This window comes from Microtus pennsylvanicus, chromosome 19 (genome assembly GCF_037038515.1).
Source record: "Microtus pennsylvanicus isolate mMicPen1 chromosome 19, mMicPen1.hap1, whole genome shotgun sequence".
Classification (NCBI taxonomy): Eukaryota; Metazoa; Chordata; class Mammalia; order Rodentia; family Cricetidae; genus Microtus; species Microtus pennsylvanicus.
In genome coordinates, this window is record NC_134597.1 from 18,154,150 (window position 1) to 18,167,796 (window position 13,647).

Consider the following 13,647-nt stretch of genomic DNA (forward strand, 5'->3'; position numbering starts at 1 on the left):
TAACTCTGGAGGTGGAGAGATGGCTCAGAAGTTATGTCCACTGGCTGCTCTTCCAGAGGACATGGGTTCAATTCCTAGCATCTACATGGTGGCTCACAACTGTTTGTAACTCCAGTTTCAATCTGACACTCTTTTCCAGCCTCTACATGGATCCAAACAGTGCACACGCACATGTGCAAGGGAACACTCAGACACAGAAAAAATACTTTAAGAAACTTTGAGAAAGTATTTTGGTCAAATCCTTCTGATAATATTTGAATTACATTTAGATAAATCATTATGATATTGTCATTAGTCATGCCATTCTTTCATGGGCTCATCTTTCTACTCTTACTATAGGACAGTGCATTGAACTCTGTCAAATGGGCATGACCTAGAATCAACTGAGAAGAGAGACTCAATGAAGAATTATCTTGATTGCCTTGGCCTTTGGATATGTCTGCGAGGGACTGTCTTAACTGTCCATTGATGTGGGAGAGCCCAGTCAACTGTGGGTTATATTATTTCATGAGATGACCCCTGGAATTTATAAGACTAGAGGAGGCTTCAAAATAATAAAAGTATTTGTTTTTTTTTTATCTTGATTGTGGATGTGATGTAACTGGAGTTCCTGCCTTGATATCTACCCAATGATGGACTGTCCTAAGATTGTAAGGCAAATAAGACTTCTTAATACTGTTCTGTCATTAGGCTACTCACATCAGCAACCAACATGAAACTGTGCTTCCAAACTGTTATAACCCATTTGCCCTATGTATGCACATAAAAATGCAGCCCCTGAAAACTGATGTTAACATAAAGCACAGGCAGGAGCGAATCATGTGTAAGAAGTGCATGTAGGAGAATGCATGCTCCTGCAGATGTGTGCACTTCTCTGACCATGCGTTGTAAATACTGTGAGTGTTCTTACTAAGCACCTTTTCCAATTGTGAACTCAGGCTATGCCTATAAGATGCTTGTTTTCTTTTCTTCAAGGACTTTCTGTGAAACTGTAAATAATCTTTCTCATGAAACTTGTCTTTCTCTAGGTCCTCAAAAATTATTACTGAGGTCTCATCAATCATTCTTCTTTCCTTGTTAGTCAATATTCTGATTTTGGCAGGGGAGGCGATATCCCTCAAGAAGAGCTGTAACCTGGGTATAAAAGGAAATAGACTTTCATTTCTGCACACTCTAGAGAGTCTTCCTGTTGGTAGAGATAAATACTGGCCGAATAGGGGGTTCAGGGTATAAGTGGGATAAGCTAAGATAGAGGTTATACTGACATGGCCATTTTTAATATTCTATGTGCTAACTGAAGCTTATGGAATTTTAATTTCTTCAAAAGATGTTCTATAAATTTACTGTTAGAAATGATACTCATCTATTTCCCCTTTTCTGGTGGATATGTATGTTTTTCTTAAGGTTCACCTTGTCACTTAGCTTCTCTAAGATCATGAACTATAGGCTCAATATCCTTTGTTTATATCTAGTATTTTCTTATGAGTGAGTACATACCATCTTCATCTTTCTTGGTCAGGTTACCTCACTCAGGATGTTTTTTTCTACTTCTATCCATTTGCATGCAAATTTCAAGATGTCTTTGTTTTGTTTTGTTTTGTTTCCCACTGACTAGTACTCTAATGTGTGAATGTGCCACATTTTCTGTACCCATTCTTTGGTTGAAGGGCATCTAGGGTTCTGGCTATTATAAATAATGCTGCTATAAACCACGTTGAACAAATGCCCTTATAGTATGATTGAGCATCTTTTGAGTATATGCCCAAGAGTGGTAATGCTGGATCCTGAGGTAGGTTGATTCCCAATTTTCTGAGAAACCACTATACTAATTTTGAAAGTGGTTGTACAAGTTTGCATTTCCACCAGCAATGGAGCATGGGGGTGGGAGGAGTAGGGAGGGCAGAAGGGGAAGATGAGGGGAGAAGGGGAGGGGGAAGAGAATTTGAGTGGGCAGGATAGTTGATATGGAAGAAAGACAGAGATGAGAGCAAGGAAAGAGATATTTTGATTGAGGGAGCCATTATGGGGCTAGTAAGTAGCATGGCTCTAGAGAAATCCCCAGGAATCCACAAGGATGACCCCAGTTAAGACCCTAAGCAATAGTGGAGAGGGTGCCGGAGCTTGACTTGCCCTGTAGTCAGATTGATGAGTATCTTAAATGTCACCATAGGACCTTCATCCAGCAACTAATGGAAGCAGGCAGAGGCCAGCAATGGAACACTGGATTGAGCTTCCAATGTCCAGTTGAAGAGTGGGAGGAGTGAGAATATGAGCAAAGAGGTCAAGACCATGATGGGGACACTTAAACAGTTTACCTGAGCTAATAGGAGCTCACCAACTCTGGCCAGATAGGGAAAAAACGAGCATAGGAACAAACTAGACCCTTTGAATTTGAGTGACAGTTGTATGGCTGGGGCAGACCGCAGGGCTACTGGCAGTGGCACCAGGATTTATCCCTACTGCTTGTACTGGCTTTTTTGGAACCTGTTCTCTTTGGATGGATACCTTGGTCAGCCTAGACATAATAGGGAGGGCCTTGGACCTTCCCCAAAGCAATGTGCCTTATCCTCTCTGAAGTATAGATAGGGTTGAGGTGGGGATGTGTGGAGGGATTGGGAGGAGGAGAGGGAGCAGGAACTGGAATTGGTATGAAAATGAAAAAAGATAGCTTTTTTTTTCTTTGAAAAGAAAAAGAAATGATACTCAACCAATTTCTCCTGAAGATGTAGTTTTTGTCAATTTCTTAGCTGGAATTAGAAAGAAAAGTATTCCGGCAACTAACGCAACAGTTGAATCTGTAACATAACCAGAATGCCTGAAAAATATGAACAAACATGTTCATTAAAATGGTATGAAGGACTTATATGAGATAAGATATCAATGAATTATGTTAATAACACTTAAATTGAAATGATAATAAATATACATCATTTAATCTACACAGTCTGTTCTAAAACGTAGTTTCCCAATGAAGTGATGTAACTTATAAGGACCAGTCATTTCAGAATGCATTCCTAATAATTCAATACATCCTCATATTGCCAATACTGAATAACCAGATAATACCTTATCAGACCAACAGAGCAAAAATTTCAGGTAAACTTTCAGATTTGTTAAGCAATTGCTTCTCTGAAATACTGCTTTTTATTATAATGTCAGAGAATTGAGGCTTAAACAGTTGCTGGAGTTTGGCAAAGCCCCATGTAATTGATTTATAATGTCATTCTATTGAATTTAGCGAGACATGCTGTTGCTAGTATCCCCTCAAACTCCTCTATACACTGTGAAAGCAAATTGATCTGGTTTCTAGGATGAAACACCTGCTTCCACCGTGGATACTAACCATACATCCAAAGGAAATCAACCCCTTTGATGCTTTGCCCTCTAGAAACTTAAGAAGATTAATGACCAGAATGACTTACGAGATGCTCACAAATGATCCCTGTACGAATTAAGAATAATTTGGGAACAGATGGGGCTAGGAATTGTCAGACCATTCTAGCAAAAAGACAGGTTCCCGGAAGCCTCCACAGTTAAGAGGCACCTGGACATTATACAAGTGAAACAGACACAAACAATTAGAATACAGCCTCAGAAGTCAGCAGTATCAACGACATGCACTTTTGCGAGTGAAGAAACACGAGCGTCATCATTCTTGTTTTCTTATCTTACATCTCAATCGACTTATTTTTTTTACAAGAGTCTCTACTTTTGCAGCTTATGTGAAAAATCTAAATAATCAAGGGAGTACATTATTTTTCTCAATTTGATATATATATTTTTTTTTTTTAAAAAAAATGCATCTTCAATGCAGGCTGACTTTCTTTCCTTGTTGACAGAAAGACTAGAGTGGCAAAACTTTCTAAAAACATGACCAATCCTTATAAATCTATTGTTCCTTTATTATTCTATTTTTGTTACAATTTTTGGCTAAGCTTTTGCCAGACTGAGCCAGGTGTCATGTAACTGGATTTTGTTTTATACGAAAAGACATATTGAAATCGGTCCAGATTCAAGCAGATGGAATGAAAACATTGGGTGGTAGCAATAAATCTTAATATATCATACCAGCCTTAGAAATTGTTGCTGCCTAAAACCTGCCCACAGTACACGCATTTTACAGAATGCATACTTTAGACAAATTAAGGTATAAAGGTTGACAAACATTTTCATAAAACATTTTAGATATAATTTTTCATTATTACTTTGAATTTTGATTCAATAGGAACTGGGTTATCTCAACACTATCAAGAATTAAGCCTATACAGATTTTATTGGCCTTGTGCTTGTTTTATCTCTACTGCCGAGCTCTGTCCTCTTCCAAGCCCCGTTTGCTTTCCTACTGCTGTCTCTCATGAGGTTAGGCGAGAGGAGAAGCCCCAGCTCATAGCACATACTGTCTTCCTGACACAAACGAAGAGCATCTCCTAAATTATGTTTTCCGCGACAAGGAAGAAAAATTAGATTTGATTGTACTGAATATGCTACTTTCTCCTAGGTTTTATTTACTGTTATTTGCTACTATTCCATCTAATTCTCAGTACATTACAGAAAGAGAAAGAGAGAGAGAAAAACTTTGTGATAGTTGATGTTGATTTTAAAGGGAGCTGGAGTTATTTATTTTGCTCTATATCCTATTAGAAAAATATCAAGTACCAATCTTCTATTAAACGATAGCTTGTTTTAAATAAATGGATGATGCTTTTAATTTGGCCTTCTTAAAAATGAGAAGTTCTTTGTCTAAAGGAATCAAGAGCATCCAGCTGATCTTTTAAACTATCCTGTCTCATGCACTGCTTGAGGCAAGGTAAGATAAGACATCTGCATTCATCGTTTGGGCCTTAAAAAAAATTATTGCTATGCCTGTGGAAACAGAAAAGTCAGGCTGAGGGAAGGTGGTGTTTCTCTCTTCCATCAGGCCAAATTACGTCTGACTCAGTTTCAATTTGTGCTCGCAAACTATGTGGGTTCTTGCTGGGGATGTGAGACCGGAAGCGCAAGATGAAACTCCTCTAGATGTAAGAACCAGAGTGTACTGGTCAAAAATGGACCGAGAGAAAACATACTGTGTAGCATTTGTTCCACACAATATCTATTTAGCACTTTTACTAGAAAAGAAAAAAAAATTGGAGTATTCTCTGCGCTACTGTAATTTCCATCTTCCCAGTAGAGGAAGTGGGAGCGAGCAGTGATTTGTCCAGAATAAATAGAAGGTTCCTGAGCAAAGTCGGGCGGTACAGCTCTCGCAACTCTGCTACCAGCCTAGATCCTGGTCAAATGCAGCTCAAATGTCTAACTTGGTCCTGAGGTAGTAGCTGTATGTCTAATGGACCCTAATTTTTATACAGAGGATAACGGCCATCCTTTTTGCTTTCTTACCTGATACTTATCACCTCACCACAGGAGATTAGGCATAAAAATATTTTATTTTCCCAAAGAAATATCCAAAGCACTTCACTGCAGTTTTTCAACAGTTAGTTAGCAGCGACACAGCACCGAACAGAAAGGGCTGACACGTGAATACTTACTCTGAAAACAGGGCCGACCAGCCAGTAACAAAGCCAGGATCCCGACTGAACCATAGCAAGGCCATCACGACGAAGATTACCAAGGTCACGATTTCTTGATACCTGTAGAAAACACGCTGCTGTCAACATTTGTGAGAAATCTGAGCTGTTGTCAAGCTGATGGCTGCTGTGGGAACATGATGCGCTCTTATTTGGAGAGTGCCGGGGCTCTAGAAATTGCCCTTTCTCCTCAGCGTCTCTGAATGTTGTTTATGTTTTTTTCTACCTAGCAAATTTTAATTGGGCAGTGGTATGGATTTCATTTTAGTGACTTAGTAACTTAAAGTCACTGAGCTTCTTAGGTTTGTGGTCTTCGTCAAGACTTAGGACTTCTTTGCTGGCAAGTAAGTGATATTTTCTTTACATTAACTGCCTGTGTTTATCTGTGTGTTTCCATGTATGTGGTGTGTGTGTGTGTTACTCATGCATATCTTACTTAATTGGCCCCAGTTTTTCATATTCTTGCTTGATCACCTCGGCACATGCTTTTTCTTTGGGTGTTTTGATTTTGCCACATTTGAACATCTCCTTGAAGCTGAAAAAGACAAGAAAGCTTTAGAGTGAAGGAAATTATTTTACTACCACCCTTCCTTACGGAAGAACTTCAGGGAAGGCTTTATAAACGTGACTGTCTGCTGACATTAGGAATCCATGCCCTGTGCCTGTGTCTCTGGTTCTTTCTTAGACTATTCCCTTCTCTGTACTGTCTGGCTTGCTCACTTCTAGATGTCTAATTTTTGCATTGCTTTCCATGACATCAGCCCATCGACTCCCTTTTAAAGATCTTTTTGTACCACGCACATATTTCCATGTGGCGCTCACCTTCATCAGTCCTTATACAATGATAGTTGTACATATGTACTCCATGCTTGATAATGATGTTACATTAAAATGTATTATTTATTGGGTATCTTGGTTGCTATGTACTGTGCCTATGGAAGTTAGTCTAGGATCTTTAAACTTGGACCAGTTTTTGTGGGACATTACTCTAGATGTAACCTTTTTTCTTTTTCTTTTCTTTTTTTTTTTTTAAAGAATACCTCTGGAGGAAGAATCAGATGGGAAAATAGGTTCCTGGGGATTGTCCCTTGGGATGATGGTGAGTGGCTCAGTTAGAACCTTATGTGTGAGGAATAAACACAGAAACAGTCTTCTGTAAAGTTATAGTTTAGGACACAGTGAAAAGGAGACAGAACAGTGAGAAAGTAATTACTAACATAGACACGGTTTGTGCTTGGTCATACAACTCTGCTCTAAAACATTGTTCCATGCTTTCTTTTTGAAAAAGTAGAATTTCCTTGATTCTTTTAGCTGTTGTTGTCTGTTTGTTTCTTTAATACAGGGTCTCTATATACAGTTTTGGCTGGTCAGGAGCTCATTATATAGACCAGGCTGGCCTTCAGCTCACAGAGATCTGTCTGTCTCTGCCTCTCAAGTGCCTGGGTGAACAGCATTTCTGTGATTCTTAAACCATACCTCCTAAACATTCACAGGCACCCTCATGCCAACACAATGACCTCTGACTGTAATTAGTTGATTATTGTTTTCTTTATGAACGGAGAAGGGCTGGTGAAAATTTTATTTCAATTAAGCTTCTAATGCCAATCTCAAATTTTTGTCCCTAGTCACAACATAAACACTATTATTCCAAGACACAAATTGGAGGACCACCCTGAGAACTATCTATAGAAGTGAGAATAATAGTCAAAGATCAAACTTTTCCGTAGAAACTCTTTCCTGCCCTCTACACTGCCCTCTACACTCTATCCCATTGGATGCAGGCAAGGGACAGTTAGGTCAAGCCAAATTTTCTTTGCTTCAAATGAAGGTTCATATGGGACAAAGGAACTGATGAAGTATGTGAAGATGGGTCCACCTCTTCTTGGAAATAAATGCAGAGGATGGATGAGCTTCTCTCATGTAGGAGTTGTTTATCGTGAGTGAGGAGCTAACTGTGCTAACAGCCAGAACACTAATGAGAATGTATATTAGCCGGCCAGGGCAGTGGCAGCTAATTTCTGTTTGTCAATCTAGAGCCTTTAGAGATAAACACCCTGTAAAACTGAGAGGATGCTGGAAAATTAACTGGAACATGAAACTGCCATGTCTAACCAGTAGTGACAGCAAGAGAACTATTTAAAAACAACACCGATCATGATTTATGGACGTTGCCCAATGAGTGTATTTCATAGGGATTTTTTTTTTTGGTTCCTTGTTGGGAGCATATTCTAGTACTTCTTTTCTTTATCTTCTTATTTTTTTTTTATTTTTAGTGACATGCTGTATTAAAATAATAATGGAGGTGGCACGTGTGTTTGTTTAAAGTCATTAAAAGTAGCAACAAAGAAAGAAAACAGTACTGGGCTATAGTCACTGGCTAATGTCCACATCCGCTGGCTGGGATTGTTCTCCTGCTTCCAATCTTGCTACCTGTGCAACTAAACCAGCCCCCCAAAGCTTGAATTTCCAGGCAGGAGAGTTTAGTATGCAGCTGGCCTGTCACACTGAAGGCCACCTGCTGAAGTCAGTGACATTGCACACATTTGCTTCAGCAGGAGGACTGCCACATGCTGCTCTCACAATCTGGATAGAGCGTTTTTAAAAACCATCAGCCCCATCTTCCAACGAGTAGCACAATTGGGCAGTTAGGAAGGAACAATAAGATGAAAAATAGAGAGAGGAAAATATTGACCATTGTAGTAGTAGGAGCGGCGGGCTGAGTCCCCGCACCCGGCCACCTGAACGGCTAGCTTTACACGAAATAATTACACGGAAACTGTATTCTTTTAAACACTGCCTGACCCATTAGTTTCAGTTTCTTATTGGCTAGCTTTTACATATTGATCTAACCCATTTCTATTAATCTGTGTAGCCCACAAGCTGGCTTACCAGGAATGATCTTAACCTGCGTCTGTCTGGAGTGGGAGAACCATGGCGACTCCTTGACTCAGCTTCTTTCTCCCAGCATTCCATTCTGTTTACTCCGCCTACCTAAGGGTTGGCCTATCAAATGGGTCTAGGCAGTTTCTTTATTAATAAGAAATCACTCCCACATCATTTCCCCTTTTTCTGTTTAAACAAAAAAGAAAGGCTTTAACTTTAACATAGTAAAATTACATATAGCAAAAACAGTTATTAAGCAAGAATCACAGTTACAATATTTATATCTATTTTATCTTTTATCATAACAATGGAAAACTGTAACTACCTATCCATTCTTCAACTCCATCAAAGACTCCAGAAGGATATAATATTACCTAAGTAAACAAGAAAATGACAGAGACATCTCGCTGCCTGTACAGTCACCCAAAGTTCCTCTGTACCATTGGGGCATCCATCTTCAGCCTTCAGGCCCATAGTATCCAGCAGACATTTCCATGAAGCAGGCAATTTCAAAGACAGTTCAGTCACAATCTGCTGTGTCCTGCAGAATGTCTCGCAGACTCTTTCATGAGTCATGAACCCCAAAAGACCGTGTCACCTTTAGGCAAGTTCAGCAGTCCTCTCTCTGCGGGTTCTGTGTCCAGTTTATGCAACAGTCCAGGCAAGAGCAGTTTCTTGCCCAAATGGCTATCAAACTCCATAAGGATCCTCTTCGATGCCCATCTTCCTCTCGAAGTAGATTGGTGCCGCCAGGAGCAGACATGTCTCATTGTCATGAAAAGTTCTAAGTTACTAAAATATTTTAAATGCCATATTCTGTAGCCTTTGAGAGATATGAAGAATGCCTATCTGAAATATATCTCTATATATCTAGAAAATCTAAGTAACATGACAACAAACTTGACTATTATTTATGATTATCCATCAACAACCTATATTTCCTAATATACATTACATTTTAAAAATGAACTACACAATCACACCTTATTCAAGATCAAAAATACATATATATATATAACAAAATTGACCTTAAAATCCATACCAATGCAAATTATTCATACCTATATCATATCCCCCTTTAAATGTAAAAGAACATTTATAAACAATTTTTGGGAATATGGGCGCAGTTATTTCTCTCCAAACTGCTTCCTGCTGAATGGGGGCGTCGTTAATTAGGTCTTTCATGGTATAACCTGTGTGCCAGGGTCATCTCAGTTGGCAGTTGAGCAAAGCAATTTTCTGAAGATGTTCATAGCAACCCTTCAGGAGGACGTGGTCCATCATACCAAATTGTAATAGAAGAAATCCACAGAGTCTGGTCCTCTGTGAAAACAAAAGAAGACCCTCTCCAAAGCATCATATTCTTAGACCCAAATTTTGAAATCGTAATACCCTTATATCCATTCTGGTTTAGCTTGGCAGCCCATGTAATGAAATGTCTCTCTGTACTTAGCTCCTTTAGAGTCAAAAATTTTAAAGAAAACACAATAATACAAAGAATCCAGACTCTCTGTGAATTTTTCATCTTTACGCGGCTTATTTTTACTCTATCACTTTACTTTATTCTGTCTCTTTAAAGACTTTACTTTTACTTTTTTTTTTAACCATTAACTTTATTCTCTATATTCTTTTTCTTCTCTCTCCCAAGCCTACGTACATTCATCCAACAGTGTGACTCATTCAGTGGTCTGAATCTGTCCTATTGTGAATCTGCAATTTTTTACTATCCAGGAGCACTTTTGATTTGCGCCTTTAAATCATTAGGCACTTAAGAATCTAAGCTGAGACATTCCTAAGTTAACTTTTTGCTTTTTGAGCGTATATCTGTGGACCAGGCTGTCTTTGAACTCTCAGAGATCCGCCTGTCTCTGCCTCCCAGGCATTGGGATTAAAGGTGTTTGCTACTACACCTTGAACTCACAGATATCTGTTCATCTCTGCCTCCCAAGTGTTGGGATTAAAGGTGTGTACTAAGACACACAACAACTCTCTTCCTTTTTTTGTTTTTTGCTTTAAGAACTTTAACTTTCAGCTTGCATATATTTTTAACACACAGTAAACCATTTAGAAATTTTCTTTGTCTTTGAATCTCTCTTTACTGTATATCTCTCTTTTTCTGACCACATGAGTCTTTAAATTACTGAGCAATATCAGTAGGACTAAAGGCGTGGCTTTGCCAGCTAGATCCAGTCCATCCCTTAGCTTTCCAGCCTCATGGCTGGTATACAGGCTGCAGCCATGTTTATAGCATTTCAAGGTCCCTGCCAGCCAGCAAGCTACAACAGACAACACTCAAGTCCTCTCTCAGTAGCCGGCCCTCCTGCCTCAAACAGTCAGAGTTTGCCCTGGCAGGATGGCCCAGAAAGCCGGCATTTTTAAGCGGCGCAGCTTTTTTTCTGCTATGGCTGAAAACCGAAAAGCACGCGGTCAGCTTTTCGTCAACACCGTTTAAGTGTTTCGTGGCAGGACCTCTTAATGAGCTGCAGGCTTTGCAGCTAAAGCCGAGTCAGGAAGCCTCTTGGGGCTACCAGGTAGGAGCGGCACTCAGCACTTTAATTCTGAGACTGAGCATGCAGCACAGAAATTCTTTTTATCCAAGTTACATCAAAATCTGACATGCAGAGCACTGTGCAGTCTGAAAACACGTCTCTGTATGGCGGCAGGAATCCGCCATGCTCTTCCGCCTGCCTAAGCCTGATTCTGCCTTCTTCCCAGGAGCAGGCGGGGAGCTCTGAGTCATTGTCAAGGTCTCAGAGCACTCTCCTTCCGATCCCAAGCGGGAACACAAACATAAAGCCAGAGTTTGCACTGGCGGCACAGCCCCAAGAAGCTGTGCTTTAAGATAACGCAGCTTTTTTTTTCTGCTGCTGTTGCCGAATCAGGAAATCTCTCTACAGCACGCCACCAACAAACAGCAAAAATCTGTGTTAAACTCTCTCTCCCTTATTTTTAAGCCTTCTCAAGTTTTTTGTGGACTCAGTTAGCCACACGTCTGGGCGCCATTTGTAGTAGTAGGAGCGGCGGGCTGAGTCCCCGCACCCGGCCACCTGAACGGCTAGCTTTACACGAAATAATTACACGGAAACTGTATTCTTTTAAACACTGCCTGACCCATTAGTTTCAGTTTCTTATTGGCTAGCTTTTACATATTGATCTAACCCATTTCTATTAATCTGTGTAGCCCACAAGCTGGCTTACCAGGAATGATCTTAACCTGCGTCTGTCTGGAGTGGGAGAACCATGGCGACTCCTTGACTCAGCTTCTTTCTCCCAGCATTCCATTCTGTTTACTCCGCCTACCTAAGGGTTGGCCTATCAAATGGGTCTAGGCAGTTTCTTTATTAATAAGAAATCACTCCCACATCAGACCATTACCTTGCTAGCCCTGGAAACTATGGCCATAGCTAAGACACCACACCCTGCCCTACTCTGTCATTTTTCAAAAGAAGTCCTAGTAACTGAGTTCACCTTGGCTGTCTTAGAGAACAGCATCCTGCTTAGTTCATAGGTCCTTGAGGTTATTTAAATTAAGCTATCATGATAAATTTTAAATATTTCGTTATTCAGGAAAAATACTTTCATGATTGTGATATACCTACTTCCTAATAGAATATTCAGAGTTGAAAGTACAGGCTGAATTGAGATTGTGTGGATTAGCCCTTTGTGGTTTTCATGGCGGCTGTCATCTCAGTCATATGACTACTGTGTGCTTGCCAAACTACCCGCTTCAATACTCGAAAAGCAATCCTGAAATTCCCTTGAATTCAGAATTTGACATTTTAGTGGCATTTGTGGTTCTTTATTGATCAGTATGTCTTACTTCCGTTGCTGTAATTTGGACCCTTAAATGTTGACATCATGATGCTAGAAGTGATCTTATGAAATGTATCGGGTAAATCCTGCTGTTTACAGTGAAAGGTGCTGAGACTGATTATGGCAGGACTTGTAGAGATTGCTTATTTGTCCCTTGAGAAGCTGCTGTTACCTCTTGTGATGCTTTGAATTATAATGGCCCCTGTCTTTGGGTTTCTATTGCTGTGAAGAGACACTATGACCACAGAAACTTTTGTAATAAAAATATTACTTGAAGTGGCAGCTTACACTTCAGAGGTTTTGTCCATTATCATCAAGGCAGGGAACATCTGTGCAGGAAGACATGGTGCTGGCTACATATTGATCCGAAGGCAATAAAAATTGGGACTCTGATACTGGGCGATATCTTGAGGACATTTAACCTCAAAGCCTACCCCCACAGTGACATACTTCCTCCAACAAGGCCATACCTATCCAAACAAAGCCACACCTCCTAATGCTGCCACTCCATATGAGCTTATGGGGACCAATTGCATTCAAACTACCACAGCCCCTATAGGCTCATATCTTTGAAGACTTAGTTGCCAGGGAATAGAACTCTTTGAAAGGATTATAAGGATTAGGAGGTGTGGTTTTTGTTGGAGGAAATGTGTCACTAGGGGTGGGCTTTGAGATTTCAAAAGTTGATCCCAGGCCCAGTTTCTCTCTCCTTTTCCCTCCCCCTTATCTCCTTCCTCTCTCTCTCTCCCTATCCCTCCCCCCTCTCTTTCTCTCTCTTGTACTACAGATCAGGATATAATTCTCAGCTACTTCTCTATCACCACACATGTCGCCATGTTTCCCACCATGTTGATAATGGACTAACTTGAAACTGTAAGCAAGCACCCAATGAAACACTTTCTTTTATAAGATTTCTAGTGGTCATGGTGTCCTTCACAGTAACAGAACAGTGAGAAAGATACCTTACTTCTAATCACTAGTCCAACAGCTCCCCACAGAGAATCTACTCAGACTCTATTTTACTTTACTAATTTGAAGGTGTTAATCATCTCTGGAGCTATCATGAAGCAGGAAATCCTGCACGTTGACAGTTGAAATTATCTTGATAATCTTTGGGCATTCCTCTTAAAACAAGCAGAGGCCATGGCTTCTCACAACTCTCCTGTAATAGTTGGATGGGGATCACAATGTAATCACTTCCATATACCTTTCTGAGTAGTAAATATATCACTGGTTTGAGATTCAAAGGGAACCCGACTGGATAGGTATTTTATAGACTCTGCCAATGCTAACATTGTTTAAATAATTTCAGCTTATCCAAAATGTGCTTATATATCTTAAGTTTTTTTTATTGTGGTATGTGGAAATACAGTGTAGATAGCAT

At 40.0% G+C, this 13,647-nt stretch overlaps 1 protein-coding gene across 1 annotated transcript in view; it reads right to left on the reverse strand.

Annotated features, from left to right (window-relative positions):
• Positions 1–13,647, reverse strand: part of Slc13a1 (solute carrier family 13 member 1) — an 86,528-nt gene that overhangs the window by 9,716 nt on the left and 63,165 nt on the right. The window contains exons 9-11 of the mRNA XM_075953500.1: positions 6,004–6,102; positions 5,529–5,630; positions 2,709–2,815 (exon numbers count right to left, since the gene is read on the reverse strand). Of these exons, the coding sequence (XP_075809615.1) occupies positions 2,709–2,815; positions 5,529–5,630; positions 6,004–6,102 (308 nt within the window). The remainder of the gene's footprint in view (positions 1–2,708; positions 2,816–5,528; positions 5,631–6,003; positions 6,103–13,647) is intronic.